The following is a 17,500-nucleotide window of genomic DNA, read 5'->3' on the forward strand; positions in this document are numbered from 1 at the left end:
TGTTGGATACTGAATAAACTCTCTGTGTATTAACTCACATTCGCTGTAGAGGCTGCTCTCGGGAAGCTGTCAGTTGGAGAGACGTGTTTTTGTTTGACAGTTCTGTACAAAGGGCTTCTTCTTCTGCACGTTCAGAAATGAGAACTGACCCAAACAGGAACTAATAGACCTCATGGTTCTAGCAGTAATTGCTTTAGCACCGTTCCGAGAGAGCTCTGTGGCCCTCTGTGGACTGAGCTCTGTGGCTTAGACGGTCGTGGTCTGTATTTATGTCCTTTTTTATACAAATTCAGGCACTACATGAGTCTCTTCATTGGACACTTCTTCATTAGTATCACTTACCTGATTCTGCTCCGCTTCCGACGTCAAGTGCAGAGAATCACCCCGCCCCCTTTTCTGAGTCTGTCCAATCACAGCGCTGGACCCGCATTTATGTGAGAGCACAAAGACAAGCTTAAACGCAGCAAAACAGGCACAACGAGCACGAATAAATAAGAGCACTGAGTAAAAATGGAGAAGCTTCTGCTCCTCACTACTGTACACTCGGGGTCTGGATGAACAGCGAGTGGCTCATTATCATTTAAAGAAACAAGCGCTGAGGCGTGTGGGGTTTTGATGTCCTTTTTAACAATAATAACTATGTCAGTCCACGATGAAAGTTCTTGTGGCGCTGGTCCTGTCAATGTCCCCCACTTCTGTAAAACTGAGCATAGTTCAAAAGAAACAAAGAAAACAAGCCACTCAAATAAACCCCCCTGTGTACAGCTAAACACACACACACACACACACACACAATCCATGATCTTGTGTCTCATGGGTTGACTCGTGAGGTCTGCAGCTCTGAGGCGGTGATGCTGAGACAGGTGACTGAGCTGACAGACGCTGGGTTTGCTGGTTTTCGGGAAAACTCATCCAGGAGTGACAGACCCGAACCCAACCAAACCCGAGGAGCGCACTAACTCGCGATCTTCAGATAAACAGCAAAAGGGCAGAGTGTGTTCCTCCTGACGCCCGTGTGAGGAACCCGACTGCTCCGTCACATGCTGGGTGAGCTCTTTTCCTTTGGTGTGGTGGGCAGACACTGCGGAAATGTCTTTGTGGCTGTGCTTTGATGTCTGGTGCTTCTGCTGAGACGGCCACAGACTCCCGGACGCATGGCCAGTGCAGTTCCCAGTTTCTGGTTTAGAGGAACTGAGAGCGCTTGGGTGAGTAACGTTGAGGACGTGATGCTGTGGACTGCCCTTCTCTCTGATCATATTTCACTTGAAATGAAAACCTCTGCGGGTCTCACTTTCAGAAAGTCTCAGGGAGTAGGTCACTGTAGGAACTCCAGCTGTGGTCTGTGGTGGAATCCTAGCACGAGGTTTAAGACCAACACACTTCTGAGGTCTTTATCTCATCAAAGGGTTAATGAACCTGCTTTGGTCCAAACCCCATGAGCCCCACAGCAGCGCTCTCCCCCTGTGTAAACAGCCCTGTTCAGAACGCCTGCTTTTAGCGCCTGTTTCTTTAAATGATAATGAGCTGCTAGCTGTTCACCCCGAACCCGAGCGCACAGCAGTGAGGAGCGAGGAGCTGAAGCTCTGTTTATTAGCCATTTTCGCTCGGTTCTCTTTCTTCTCCGTTCTCATTTTCTACGTTTGTACTCAGTACTCTTATTTCTCGGCACTCGTTGTGTCTGTTTAACCTTGTCTTTGTGCTCTCACATAAACGCAGGTCAAGCGCTGTGATTGGACAGATTCAGACAAGGGGGCGGGGCGATACTAAAGTCTCTGCAAGTGGAGCCCAATCAGAACGTCTCATTTTTTCAGACTCAGGGAGCACACAAAAAACTGACTGTGGTCTTGTTTCACTGTGTGTGGGTTGGTGGCCTCCGGGTACACATTAATGTGCACATGCACACAACAAGCGATTCATGGGTCTAACATAACAGAACCAAGACTTAACAGAACCTGTTCTCCTCAAGCGTGTTGAGCTTCAGTGATGTGTGTTAGCAGACATATGGTGGGGCTCTATGTGTTTCAGAGGAAGCTACTCTTTGCAGGCTGTGTGTTAGATGTTGGAACATTGCTGTGAGGATTTGACGGCATACAGCCACAAGAGCATTATATCCTTACAACTGTTGTAAGAGGAGTAATTTTAAATATGTTGATTGTATTGCGACTGAATTCAGTTGCCACAACATGTTCTGCAGTGTGGACAGTGTGTGTGTGGGTGTGAGAGAGACACTGCTGATGGTGCTGCTGTGTGACAGGGCAGGTGACCCTCTGTCGGCCGCTGTCTTTTCTCCTGGTTTTAACCAAGGACTCATGGCCCTGTGGGGGGCGGCATCTCAGCATCCAGTTCCAAGCATGTGGTCTAGGGTCAGCACTCTGCTCTCTAAGCTGAAAGACCACTGCAGGGGGTCTGAGAACTTTCGGCCAACCACAAGCCTCTGAGCAGCTTGTTTTGGACGGCCATGAGCAGCTTTTATTTGGAAAACTGGAACTTATTTTTCAAAAGGTGCTTTTTAAAGTGACACTAGGTGATGCTCCACTCACTTGAAACAGTGAGAATAGGGCCTCTGTCATTGTTTCTATTGGCTCAGCACTATGTAACTTCTGGAAGACCGTAGGATCCTCAGCTTGGGTCACGGTCTGTGAGGAGTGTGTTCTCCCTGTGTCTTTGTGGGTTTTCTCCTGGTGACCCAGTTTCATCTCACTGTCCAAACACACAGAGGTAGATTGTGTGATTGTGTGAGTGTGTGAAGCTGTCCATAGGTGTGAGTGTGTGAGTGACTGGGTGAGTGTCTGGAGTTGTCCACAGGTGTGAGTGTGTGAGTGAGTGACTGCGTGAGTGTGTGAGAGACTGGGTTTCTGTCTTGTGCTCTGTGATTCAGGGTGGGGCTCTGGACACGTGCGACCCTAATGAGGATAAAGTGTTTTCAGATGAGTGAGTGAGTGAGTCAGTCAGTCAGTCTGTCAGTCTGTCTATATCACAGTTGGCTCAGCGGAGCGTCACACACTCGAGGCTGAAGGACCAAGCCCAGAGGAGGGGCTCAGAGTTCCGTCACCTCCTGATGAAACATTAAAGAGAAACTGCTGAGGAGTCATGGGTTATCGTGTCACTGTTGTTGTTGTTCTGTATGGTTATAAATATTAATAAACATTAATATTATTGTTATTAATATTAATTGTAAAGATGTGTGTCATGCTGAATGTGTCGAGGTTTCAGCTGGAAACGCTTCATCTGCGCATGAATTATTAATAACATAACACTCACTTCACTTCTACTGCACCTCAGAAGACACACTAACACACACACACACACACACACACACACCCCTCTGTCGGAGTCCATCTCTCCCTCTCTCATTGTTTACAGCCCATTTCTTCAGGACATTCCTGGACACACCTTGCTCCAGCATTAAGGGCGTTAATCAGGATTAATCTGTAACAATCCAAGACGCAGTATTCATCACAGCACACATCTTTCAGTAGATTTTTCATTCCACCTTAAATGAGTTGCGGTTGCAAGGTTCAAGTTAGCTTTTTGTTTGAATGTTTTATTCCACCTTAAATATGTTGACTTTAGAAGAGTGAAGTTATTTGCTTGTTTTAATTATATTCCATTCCACCTTAAACATGTCAACATTAAAAGGCTAGCTTCTTGATTCAATGATTGTTCATACCACCTTAAATGTGTTGAAAGACTGAAGCTAGCTTCTTTGTGTGACTCATTTTTCATTCCACCTTAAAGGTGTGGCCCTGCCGAGGCTGCGGTTTGTAGGAGGAGGGTGTTTTCTGTTTTAAAGGGTATTAAAGGGTAAATCAGAGGGGGTCTGGTAGGTGTTTTGTCCCCAGCGGCGTGTCTGCTTATCTGTGGTAATGACATCATTAGTGGGGAGTTTTCTAAACCATATTAAAGGGCAGATGTGAGGAATGAGACACACACACACACAGAGTCAGTCCAGGCTCCAGGCCTCGCTCTAACCTCATAGTGGAGGCTTTATTGTGTCCAGAGAAGATGCCTCCCCTCCAGACTCTGCCTCCAGCTCACAGTCCTGGCCAGATGTTCCTCACTTCTGGATTAAGACACACTTGTGCACTTTCTAGTGCACTACTAAGTTTACTTCTTATCGTAAGCCTGTGTGAGGGTCTCAGGGTCAGGGACGGTTCCTGAAAACTAGACGCAGTGTTCAGCACAACACATGGTTTTTTCATTCATCCATTTATTCATTCATTCATTCATTCATCCATCCATCCATCCATTATCTGTAACCGCTTATCCAATTTAGGGTCGCGGGGGGTCCATAGCCTACCTGGAATCATTGGGCGCAAGGTGGGAATACACCCTGGAGGGGACGCCAGTCCTTCACAGGGCAACACAGACACACACACATTCACTCACACCTACGGACACTTTCGAGTCACCAATCCACCTGCAACGTGTGTTTTTGGACAGTGGGAGGAAACCGGAGCTCATTCATTCATTCATTCATTAATAATCTGTCACTGATTCAACCTCACCAGGGTGGCAGCGGGTCGGGAGCCTACACGAGAGCGAGGAGGGGAAGGGAGAGAAGGGGGGGAGAGGGAGGGGGGAAGGGGGTTGTTGAGGGATACAGCTGCCTGCAGTGGGCTGGAGGCGAAGTGCTGATTAAAACTCAGACTGCTATCTATCACTCCTCCCCCCACATCCCTCCATCCCTCCTTCCCCTCGTCTCCCCTCTCCTGTGTGGGGGTGTGGGGTAATGGATGGCTTTCCCAGAATCCAATATTCTCTCCTCCAGCAGAGGCCCATTTACATGAGGTTCCCTCCTTTAACACCCCGGGATACTTGCTCGCTCTCTCTCTCTCTCTCTCTCTCTCTCTCTCTCTCTCTCTCTCTCTCTCCTTTTCACGTTCTCTGTCTCTCTCCTCTCTTTGTCTTTCTCTCTCACGCTTTCTCTCTCTCTGTCTTTCTCTCTGTCTTTCTCTCTCTCTCTCTCTCTCTCTGTCTCTCTCTCCTCTCTCGCTTTCTTCCTCTTTCTTTTTCTCTCTACTCTGTCTTTTTTCTCTCTCTCTTTCTCTCTCTTTCCTCCTCTCTCTTTGTCTTTCTTTGTCTCTCTCTTTCTCTCTCTTTCCTCTTCTCTCTTTGTCTTTCTTTGTCTCTCTCACCGTCTCACTCTTTCTCTCACTCTCTCTCTCTCTGTCTCTCTCTCTGTCTTTCTTTCTGTTTGTCTCTCTCCCTCTCAGTTTCTCTCACTCGCTCTCTCTCTCACTCTATCACACTCTCTCTCTCTCTCTGTCTTTCTCTCTCTCTCTCTCTCTCTCACTCTCTCACTCTCTCTCTCTCTCTCTCTCTCTCTCTCTCTCTCTCTCTCTCTCTCACACGTGGGTAATGACGTTTATCTCTGCTCCTAAACAAATTGTATAACAAGCTCAAAGAGTTCCCTTCCCCCCACCTTCCCCCAGCCACTCCCAGCCCGCTTTCCTACTCTTACATAACACACACACACTCTCTCTCTCTCTCTCTCTCTCTCTCTCTCTCTCTCTCTCTCTCTCTCTTTCTCTCTCTCTCTCTCTCTCTTTCTCTCTCTCTGGTTGAGGAGTGCTGCAGGAATGGGGTCAGTGTGTGCGTGTGCCCTATGCTGTGTGCGTGAGGGTTCTTCTGACGTTGAAGCTGTGGACCCAAGCGCCCTTCTGCTGTGTCCAGTTCGTCTCCCCGCTGCAGACGTGTTTGGACACCTCTCATTATCAGTGTCCTGCATGCGTCTGAGACACGGCTGCCATCACCTCCAGAGAAAGGCACTGACCAGTGGTCTGCACGGGCCCACTGCCCCCGACACTGTGCTCTCGGCCCTGATGGCTCCCTCTTTCACTACGAGCCGATGGGTCTGAGCTGAAAACTGTAGAACTGATTTTAACACTGTGTTGGTTTCATTCGCACTGTTTCATCTCCAGGACTTTTATTATGTTCTTTTATGTTACACAGTTGTATAATGAACCATTACAGATATCCCCCTCTCCTTCTGGAGAAGAGAGTATAATGAACCTTTAGGGAACACAACTGAACACCATTGCTGTACCTTTAAAGATACACTACACTGACTGTAACTTTAGTGTGTCCTATACCTCTCTCTCTCTCTCTCTCTCTCTCTCTCTCTCTCTCATTCACTCACTCCTTTCTCTCTGGGTCACTGGGTCTCTGTTTCCCCCACTATTTCTCTCTTCTGTCCCCGTGGACACACTTCCGTTATCTCTGTCTCATCACGGTTTGGTGGATAAGTAGGGTTTTTTTTATATATAGGAAGGTGCAGTGTGAAAGAGAGAGAGAGAGAGAGAGAGAGAGAGAGTGTCTGTTTATCATTAGAAGAGCAGAGAGCCAGTGTTTTTAAATTAAAAGTCCTCTGCCTGACATTATTATTATTATTATTCTTTATTATTATATTATTCTGAAGTGTGTAGTAATGAACCAACTGGAGGAAGATTATTTTTTGGTAAGAATTATGTAAATGAAGAATGAGTCTTAGGCACAGTGAGGTACGGTGGAGAGTGGCTCTGAGGCGGAGGAATTTGCTTCAAAAAAAGGGCATCAGTCGTGTGGAGGGGGTGTTGTTACAGAATATTCTGTATTTTGTAAGAAATAAAAGAAGCCTATAACAACAGAAGGGGGAAACATAACTAATCTGTTTCACCTCGAGCAGAAGCCCCCGGCTGAGGACGAGGAAAATCAAAAACGCTGTTAGAAGAGTTCAACAACCAATGAGCTCTAACCCCAGCAGATAACCTCCACTGACTCGGCTCAAGACACCATTCTCTGATTGTTTTGTTATTTACAGTGACATTTTAAGGTTATTTTCTGAATAGTTTTTTACGTTTGCTGTTTATACACACACTACATTTTCTGCATTTTGTTTGTGTGGTAGATTTATATGCTATGTTATTTTTCATACAAAATTATTAACTTGCTTACAAAATAAGCACATTTTTTGTTGCCTCTACTGAATGTTTGAAATTGTAGTAAAATAAACTAAATAAAGTAAATAATAAGAAGAAACCAATTTATATATAATATAATTTAATATTGGGGCGGCACGGTGGCGCAGCAGGACTCCTCACAGTCACACAGCTCCAGGAACCTGGAGGTTGTGGGTTCGATTCCTGCTCCGGGTGACTGTCTGTGAGGAGTTGGTGTGTTCTCCCCGTGTCCGCGTGGGTTTCCTCCGGGTGCTCCGGTTTCCTCCCACAGTCCAAAAACACACGTTAGTAGGTGGATTGGCGACTCCAAAGTGTCCGTAGGTGTGAGTGAAGTGTATCTGTGTGTGTCTGTGTTGCCCTGTGAAGGACTGGCGCCCCCTCCAGGGTGTATTCCTGCCTTGTGCCCAATGATTCCAGGTAGGCTCTGGACCCCCCGCGACCCTGAATTAGATAAGCGGTTACAGATAATGAATGAATGAATGAATTTAATATTAATATAACTTTTATGTTGTTGCAGCAGTGTGTTCTTGAAATAATAAAAGTATTTTTCAGTGTTTTTTTCGTATCGCCAAGAATATCGTTATAGCAAAATACCCTAAAATATCGTGATATTTTTTTAGGGTCATATTGCCCACCCCTAGTTCAAATTTAAAAATACAAGTGAAACCTATGCACTGTAACACGTTTCTCTTCTTACAGAGAAGGTGCTGGATTTATAAATAAAATATTATATACTTTTACAGAAGGATGTTTCATAAACTTGGAGAATTAGTTTTAATGTGGTTTTAAGGTGCAGTTGTGGGTGTTCTTGGCAGTTTCTCTGTGGTGTTTATATTGTTCATATTGAAATTTGAATGATATCATATTGACTGAAATGAAGAAATGTATCGTGATAGAAATTCTGCCTGTTTCGCCCAGCTCTAATGTTGGATGAAGAAGAAAAAGAAGATGGAGATATTAGGGTAATGGGTGGGTAAGTCAGTGTACTGTACAATAAATGGAAACCTGTGTGTGTGTGTGTGTCTCCTGTTTTTTAATTGAAATGCATCTTCAGTGTCGTATGTGTCCGTGATGAACGCCTCCATTTAGCTCTTCCAGCTTCAGGAAGGTGATGGACCTCATTTAGGCCAAGGATTTATCGCCTGTGCTTAGATCATAGCTTCAGTAATGGCTCTCTCTCTCTCTCCCTCTCTCTCTCTCTCTCTCTCGTGTCTCCTTTAGTATACGCTGGCAATATCTCAATTCATTTCCCTTCATTTCATTTACCCGCCTTAATGGATGAGGGAATGGGGAAATGGAACCCATTACAGAGGCCTGGACTTTCATTATTCCCTCTCTCCCTCTTCCCCCTCTCTCTTCCCCACCCTCTCTCTTCCCCTCTCTCTCTCTCTCTCTCGCTTCCCCCCTCTCTCCCTTTCTCTCTTCCCCTGTCTCCCCCCCACTTCGCTCTATCTCCCTCTTCCCCCACTCCCCCTCGTCTCTAATGGGGAATGCTAATGAACAGAGATATTTTTAACAAAAAGACATTGAACCAAAAAGATGGCCTTCTGTTTGTGTGTGTGTATGTGTCTCTGTGTGTGTGTGTGTGTGTTAGGGATGCTCTTCTCTATACAGCTGATGCTCAAAAACACCATCAGTCCAAGTGATAATGTAAGATCATGACTCTTTTTAAGCCCCACCCACAAATGTGTCCATTGATACTTAACCTGAACACACAATGCTACATTAACGGTCACACACTGTGGATCCCGATGTTCAGGTGCACACACACACACAGTATATATGAGCACTGTGAGCAGGTGCATGAGTTTAAGGGCATGGGCTAGAGGGGTATGAAGCCCCCCAGTACTATGAGTGCTATGGTGCTTTTCCACTGCAGTGTCCAGACACAACTCGGCTCTACTCAGCTTTTTACTTTCTCCACCCAGTAAATCAGGTCCTGGTTCTGGAAGTAGGTTCTTGTTTAGTCGCGGTTCTCTCGTGGTTCAGAGAGAGTCGAGTAGGGACTAAACCGTGGTGTGTAAACCTTGCAGAGCGCTGATTGTCCAGAGAGAGTCATCACTCTACGCCACGCAACACAGACGTCCAGCACCAACTCTCCACCTGTAAAATCTCTAGCTGCAGCAGAGATCACATTTGTTTTTATCCGACTCACGATGGCAGCTCGTAAAATTACGCCGTGGTCTTTTGAAGAGGTTCAAACGCTCCTTGGATCGGTGGCCGATGAATGAATCCAGCGAGAGCTGGACGCTGCAAAAAGGAAGGAACAAACTCTACTGATCTGTCTGAACTGATGACGGAGTTGAGTTCAGTCCCAAACAACAACAACATGCCAATACACCATGAGTAAACACCGCTTAACGTTACCTCTGCCATTGTTGTGGATTCCAAAGCCCACTCTTCTCGTTAGAGACATGGTTTTGAGATGACACGCGATACATTTCGGTGGGGAGCTGTGGACGTGAAAAAAAACCAACCAGGGACCAAACAGAGAACGGAGTCCAGTAGAATCTGGTAGAGTCCAGTACAGTCGAGTAGAGTAGGGACTATGCAGTAGAAAAACACCCGTAGAGTGGCCTGAAATAACCCTCCAACATCAGCACCTGATCCCACTTGATTCCCGCATGAACAGCTGACCAATGCTTTTCGTGTCCAGGTGTCCACACACTTTTGGACACACACTGAATGTGTGAGACATGCCTTGATGAGTCAGTTTGGGTGGCGGCCAAAACTGTTTCACTCGTAGATCCTTCCCCAGAACACACACACACACACACACACAACTCCCTGATTCACTGCCCTGGCCTACATCACTCACCACTCCACCCTCTCAGTTCAGTGTTAGCATGACTGTGCAAGGGAGTTTTGCCAGAGCGTTATAGTAGCTGAAAAAAAAATTAACCATGTAATAACAATAAAAACAACCAGGATTATTATTATTATTATTATTATTATTGTTGTTGTTGTTGTCTAATTTTACTAATTAAAAAACTTAATAAATTTGAAATTATTTACACACATTATTGGGGTGGAGCCTAGAGGGAGTCAGACAGTGGATGTGGTCTATAGGGAGTCAGACAGACAGGAGGTAGGGTGTATAGAGATTCAGACAGGGGGTGGGGTTTATAGGGAGTCAGACAGTGGATGTGGTCTATAGGGAGTAAGATGGGGGTGGGGTCTATAGGGAGGCAGAAAGGGGTGTGGTCTATATGGAGGCAGACAGGGGGTGGGGTCTATAGGGAGGCAGAATGGGAGGAGTATGGTGGGTGTTGTCCGCTGTCTCTCAGACACTGACCTGCTGTTAATGTCCTGAGAAAAACATGTATTTTTGTGGCATATAACTGTAATTTTAGACCATTTCTAATGGTCCATTCGCCATGAATCCCACAGTGTGAAAGATAGCTGCTGCTCAAATTTAATGAAGAATGAACCAATAAAAATGGTCCAAAATTACTTGGAATAAAAGATTTTCACACTGAAGTTAAGAAGGTTTTTTCCTTCTCCTGTAAAGTTACAATTTTGGAGATACTTGTTTTTAACTGCACAGCACTGATATTTAGAAACAAATGAGGTGCTGTGTCCCTCTCTGAAAAATACTTTCATGGTTCGTAAATGTGTTTCAGAAGAAACTGCTTGAATCTGTTGTGAAAATTTCACCTGTTGCTCTCAATTCCCCCCCCCCACCACCACTGGAGGGTTGCCAGGTACTATTCCTTTTTCACTCTCCTCAAATCTGTTCTCTTTCCAAACGTCCTTGGCCGAAGTGCTCTCCTACTGCACAATAAAATGTCCCAGAGGAGGACTTTCAGAGAAAGAGTGTCACATTCCTCCTTCCTTCTGTGTGTGTGTGTGTAGGGGGGGGGGCGGTGAGCAGGGATCTCAGGGAGATGAGCAGTGAGTGTGTGAACAGAACCTCAGCTCCACATTCCTTCAGCTATGTACAGGCTTCACACACAACTTTACATTCACCAGCAAACAACATCACTCACTGACAAACAGCATCACTCACGGACAAACATCATCATTCACCAACAAACACCAACAATTACTGACAAACACTATAATTCCCAGACAAACACCAACATTCACCGACAAACACCAACATTCACTGACAAACACCAACACTCAATTACAAGCACCATCATTCACCGACAAACACCAACATTCACTGACAAACACCAACACTCAATTACAAGCACCATCATTCACCGACAAACACCAACATTCACTGACAAACACCAACACTCGATGACAAACGCCATCATTCACCGACAAACACCATCACTCACCGACAAACACCATTACTCACCGACAAACACCATCACCCAGTGACAAACACCATCACTCACCGACAAACATCATCATTCACCAACAAACACCAACATTCACTGACAAACACTATAATTCCCAGACAAACACCAACATTCACCAACAAACACCAACATTCACCGGCAAACACAATCATTCACCGACAAACACCAACATTCACTGACAAACACCAACACTCAATGACAAACACCATCATTCACCGACAAACACCAACATTAACTGACAAACACAACACTCAGTGACAAACACCATCATTCACAGACAAACACCAACATCCACTGACAAACACCATCACTCACCGACAAACGCCATCACTCAGTGACAAACACCATCACTCACCGACAAACATCATCATTCACTGACAAACACCAACATTCACTGACAAACACCATCACTCACCGACAAACACCATCAGTGACAAACACCATCACTCACCGACAAACATCATCATTCACCGACAAACACCAACATTCACAGACAAACACCATTATTCACCAACAAACATCAGCATTCACAGACAAACACCAACATTCACTGCAAGGCAGGAACACACGCTGGAGGGGACGCCAGTCACTCACTCACACCTACAGCTAATTCCTGCTCTGACTGGGAAGTTTGGTCAAATCCATAGGAGAATTATTTTGTGGACATACGCGGTCCTCTTGTTTACATCAATGTTTGTATAGATAAGATGAACTCGGCCTCCCGGTTTTCTAAGGGTTAAGGGTCATTAGTGTGTAATGTGGTGAGATGATGGGTGTGCAGCTAAAGGCTAACAGCGCACTGGTTGAGTAACAGAATACGGTGGCGCTCCCGCCCTCGGCGCTGAATGTTTGCATGGTGTCATTTATTCTTTCTTCCTGCTGGTGGAATACATTTGAGCTGCTTCAGATATAATGCCAAGAGTGATCGCTGTTGACAATCGCCATCCATCCACACACACACACACACTCTGAGGGCCTCATGCTTCACTGGCTTTGACATTCTCATCCATTAGTGCATGTAGGTGAGATGAGGTCCAGCGCCGCGGGCAACCTTGGAAGAAGTAGAAGATACTTCTTGTGTGTGTGTCTGTGTGTGTGTGTGTGTGCGCGTGTGTGTGTTGCCTGTAGAACTGGCATAAATGTCAGATGTCCTACCTCAGCGATGTCGAAAATAACAAAGGTCAGACCAAGAGACCTTTGACATTGTGTATTCCTGTTGTTTACTTGTCAGCCCGCAACCACACAACTGCACACACACACACACACACACACACACATAGAACTACACACACATATAAACAAATCAGCGATAGGCCATAAGACCTTATTGGTACGTTACTATCTGAATGTAGGGCTGCAACTAATATTCAGTCTAGTCGCAAAACTCAGTGAGTTTTAGTCTAAAGTATAGATGCTGTGCTCTGTGTTTGTTTTGGTTTTATGAGGCAAGACAAAGTGGAAATGGAGATATCATAATTGAAATGTGATTAAAAAATCTCTCACGTGAGTAAAAGTTCATATTATAATAAAACAGAAAATGTTTTCTCATTGTCTGTGACCCTTATCCAGTTCAGGGTGGCGGTGGGTCCGGAGCCTACCCGGAATCACTGGGCACAAGGCAGGAACACACCCCGGAGGGGGCGCCAGTCCTTCACAGGGCGACACACACTCAATCATTCTGTGATTCGACCCACTCCTGAGCTCAGAGCCGCAGCGGAGGGGGATTTGTAGAGGGTTAAACTCTGTTAAAGTGCTTTACTGTAGAAATATATACTGAATACAACACTGGGGTAAACACCGACTCTGTGAGGGGGGGATCTTTAAGTTTAATATTTAATCATTTTTATGAACTTGAAAAGCAGTGGACTGTGACTTTAAAGTCGGAATTTAAGTATTTGACTCCTCATCAAATTGTGGGATAAATCTGGACACACATGGACTCTGGTGTTACTGCGTGTTTGTGCACATTCGTTTGTACAGATCTGTTCATGTGTATAAACACACTGTAGCTATATACATATGTTACGCGCACACACACACACACACGCACACACACACACACACACACACATGCTGCGTGAGATGGAGCTGAGGGCTTTAACCTACTTACAACAGCATTTAAAAATGTATGAGTTAGATTTCTGAACTGCGCATAGTACAATGAGGGACCCACACTCTTTCATCTCTCTCTCTCTCTCTCGTTCTCTGTATCTCTCTTTTTTCTCTCTCTCTCTCACACTCTCTCTCACTCTCCCTTTCTCTCTCTCTGTCTCTCTCTCTCCCCCTCTCTATATCTCCCATTTCTCCTCTCTCTCTCTCTCTCTCTCTTTCTCTCTCTCTCTCTCTCTCTCTTTCTTGCTCTCTGTATCTCTCTTTTCTATCTTTCTTGCTCTCTCTCCATCTCTCGTTTCTCTCTATCTCTCTATTTCTCTCTCTTTTCTCTCTCTCTCATCTCTCTCGTTTCTCTCTCTCTCTCTCTCTCTCTCTCTCTCTCTCTCTCTCTCTCTCTCTCTCTCTCTCTCTCTCTCTCGCTCTCTCTCCCTCTCTTTGAGTTAAAGCCCTGCAGAGTTTCCCTGTGTCTCTGGAGTGTGGGTTGGTTGGCTGGTGGTGGGGGGAATGAGATGTGAATGAGATTTATCAGCGCAGAGTTTCAGATCTGTTTGCGGAGGCAGCAGAGTGGGGGAAGGGTTGAGGGGTAAACTAGATTAGAGGAAGATAGATGGCAGACAGAGGGATGCTAATATAAACAGATTGACCCATGGAGGGAGTGATGGATGGTGGGATTTTCTGAGCGGAGGAATATCACGCAGAGGGGCTGGTGGGACTTTGGCAGCGTTGTGTATGAAACCAGCCTTCGTTTATTTCATCTCCTGTTGAAGCTGGGAATCACACACAGCCTCCACCGCTAACAAACACCTCCTACTCTCTTCAGCACACACCCCTTCGGCATGTAGCCCCACCCCCACAGCTCAGTCTCAGAAGCTGGTTGGGTTTTCAGTGACGCTTAGGTCAGGGCTCTGGGGCTGGACGTTAGTTGGGGCTGCCTTTACCTGGAGGAAGACTAAGGAGAGGTGATATTTTATCAATCCCCCTGAGGGAATCGAGTCTCCACACACACACACACACACACACACACACACATACACACACACACACACACACACACGCACACACACACACACAGCCATGGATGTTGAGAAAGGAATAAGAGCTGTTCTTAATTAACTCTTTGAAACTCTCTATCTCTCTCTCTTCTTTAAGGGCCTAATATTTACACTTCCGTCTGATGACCATAGAGCATCATGTGATCTCCAGATCCCCTCCACCACTCTGTCCAGCTCTGATTGGTCAATCTGGAGACTGCATCCTGGACCAGACCCCCAAGAGAAGATCTGGATTTGGATCATACTTCCTTAAAAATAAGCTGGATTTACAGAGTCATCTGGATACAGACTCATCCGGTTCATCCCCAGCTAAGGAATATAAGGAGTAACCTTCAGTGTTTTTCCCACCGGACACTCGCAGGACCCCCCGCGATGGAGATGTAGGAGACCTCAGTGAGTGAGGGCCATGTCCGGTAATGGAAAGCCTCAGCCGGGGCCTGGGGGTGTGGGAGCCCCTCTGGGGACGTTCCCCATGCCCCCGTACCCCTATTTCTTCCCCCACATGTTGGGCAGCCTGTCGCCACCCCCCCTGCCCGGTCTCCCTGTGAGCGGATACAGCACGCCGTCCCCGGCCAGTGAGTACCACGCCGCCTGGGGGTGGGGAGGTGGGGGGTCTTTGATGGTTTGTAGTGGTCTGTAATGATTTGTAGTGGTCTGTGATTATTTGTAGGGGTCCGTGATGGTTTGTAAGGGTCTGTGATGGTTTGTTGTAGTCTGGGATGGTTTGTAGTGCTCTGGGATGGTTTGTAGTGGTCTGGGATGGTTTGTAGTGCTCTGGGATGTTTTGTAGTGGTCTGGGATGATTTGCAGGGGTCTGGGGTGGTTTGTAGTGGTCTGGGATGGTTTGCAGGGGTCTGGGGTGGTTTGTAGTGGTCTGGGGTGGTTTGTTGTGGTCTGGGATGGTTTGTAGTGCTCTGGGATGGTTTGCAGGGGTCTGGGGTGGTTTATAGGGGTCTGGGATGGTTTGTAGTGGTCTGGGGTGGTTTGTAGTGGTCTGGGATGGTTTATAGGGGTCTGGGATGGATTGTAGTGGTCTGGGGTGGTTTGTAGTGGTCTGGGATGGTTTGTAGTGGTCTGAGATGGTTTATAGGGGTCTGGGATGGATTGTAGTGGTCTGGGATGGTTTGTAGGGGTCCGTGATGGTTTGTAGGTGTCTGTGATGGTTTGTTGTGGTCTGGGATGGTTTGTAGTGCTCTGGGATGGTTTGTAGTGGTCTGGGATGGTTTGTAGTGGTCTGGGATGGTTTGCAGGGGTCTGGGGTGGTTTGTAGTAGTCTGGGATGGTTTGTAGTGGTCTGTGATGGTTTGTTGTGGTCTGGGATGGTTTGTAGTGCTCTGGGATGGTTTTTAGTGGTCTGGGATGGTTTGCAGGGGTCTGGGGTGGTTTGTAGTAGTCTGGGATGGTTTGTAGTGGTCTGGGACGGTTTGTAGTGGTCTGGGACGGTTTGTAGTGGTCTGGGATGGTTTGTAGTGGTCTGGGGTGGTTTGTAGTGGTCTGGGGTGGTTTGCAGGGGTCTGGGGTGGTTTGCAGGGGTCTGGGGTGGTTTGTAGTGGTCTGGGGTGGTTTGTAGGAGTCTGTGATGGTTTATAATGGCATGGCATCTGCCTCACACACACACGCCGTCCTACCCATGATGCCCATGAGGCGTCAGTCCTTGTGTGAACTTGTGTAACTGGAGTGTGTGTGTGTGTTTGTGATTATACACACCATGACAGTGCAGAGGAGGGGGGTTCCAGGGGTGTGACAGATGTGCTGAGTGATGTAACGTAAAGCTGATGATGCTGATGTGCTGCTCTGTGACACAGTGGAAATGTTAGAGCAGCATCTTCCTGTGTTTACTATCCTCCAGAATCACAGAACAGCCTCATAACTCCCCCCAGTCTGTGATAATAACTATACAAATACTATATAATAATCATAGAAACGAGGAAATGTATGAAAATGAAGAGTAAATATATCTCGTAATCATAGTTTTTTAAATTAATAATCATTTGTGTGTAATTCCATCATTATGTAGTCACTCCATTCAGTGCGAAACCAACCAACGATAAATTTAGCCACTAAACATGTCCGGACTGTAAGGTTTTCACACACTCCAGCGACAGTGCGCAGTGTTTCGCAGCAGTGTGTGTTTGGTGTGAACCTGTTGCTGAATCACAGCGGGGGGCTCTTCATTTACACATTACAGAATAACCCTCCCTCGTTCTCAGGGCAGCTAGCACACACTCTCTAATCTCCACACACTCCGTCTGCGGAGTGCTCCTTGCCACTCACGGGGGCTAATTATTACCCCCCCCGATGGGCTTAACATCTCTACATACTGCCACACGACGGAGGGGACGTCTCTGATCCTGGCGAGAGACGGGGACTGAACCGTCAGAGACACACTGCTCTGAGGATGATGTTAATCATCATCTCATCTACTGCTTTTCGTCAACGATGCCCTCACCCTCGGGCTGGTTCTGGTGCTGGTTCTGCGGAAACTGCACTATGGAACACGGGTGTAAACATGTTAGTATTAAAGTGACATATTTTTGACTTCACTCTGATTCAGATTCAGACTGAAATTTAAAACGGGGGAAAAACAACAAACATTAATCACTGACTCCAACTGCTCCCAGAACATTGGCTTCAACTTCATCAACTCAGAACAAGAGGGATAGAGAGAGAGAGAGAGAGAGAGAGAGAGAGAGAGAGAGAGAGAGAGAGGGAGGGAGAGTTAGTAGTTGGCAGTTTCTACTGGCATTAAGTGATGATCTATATTTAACTGAAGTGGCGCTCTGAGGTATGGGGGGTGGGATTAGAATGAGTGTGCAACTCCAGCAGCCGGCCAGATTAGCTGAAAGGAAAATAGAGAGAGAGAGAGAGAGAGCTGCAGGGGTCATGATGAACAGAAAGCATCACAAGGTCATGAGGAGTTTATATTTCTTCTGGTTTCATAACCATTACACAGTGATAACGCTGCACAGTTCTGATCTGATCTCTCTCCAGACACGATCCAGGATAAAGACCCTCGACCTCAAACTAAATACAACTCCAGGACAGAGTTCAGACAAAAAGTGGGTAAACAAAAAGTGGGGAA

The 17,500-nt window shown here is 46.3% G+C and overlaps 1 protein-coding gene across 1 annotated transcript in view; it reads left to right on the forward strand.

The window, feature by feature from the left end:
- The window catches only part of rarab (retinoic acid receptor, alpha b), a 95,630-nt gene that overhangs the window by 19,786 nt on the left and 58,344 nt on the right, over positions 1–17,500 (forward strand). The window contains exon 2 of the mRNA XM_066642086.1: positions 14,516–14,993. Coding sequence (XP_066498183.1) covers positions 14,825–14,993 — 169 coding nt within the window. The 5' untranslated portion in view covers positions 14,516–14,824. The remainder of the gene's footprint in view (positions 1–14,515; positions 14,994–17,500) is intronic.

This window comes from Hoplias malabaricus, chromosome 13 (assembly GCF_029633855.1).
Source record: "Hoplias malabaricus isolate fHopMal1 chromosome 13, fHopMal1.hap1, whole genome shotgun sequence".
NCBI classification, from domain to species: domain Eukaryota; kingdom Metazoa; phylum Chordata; class Actinopteri; order Characiformes; family Erythrinidae; genus Hoplias; species Hoplias malabaricus.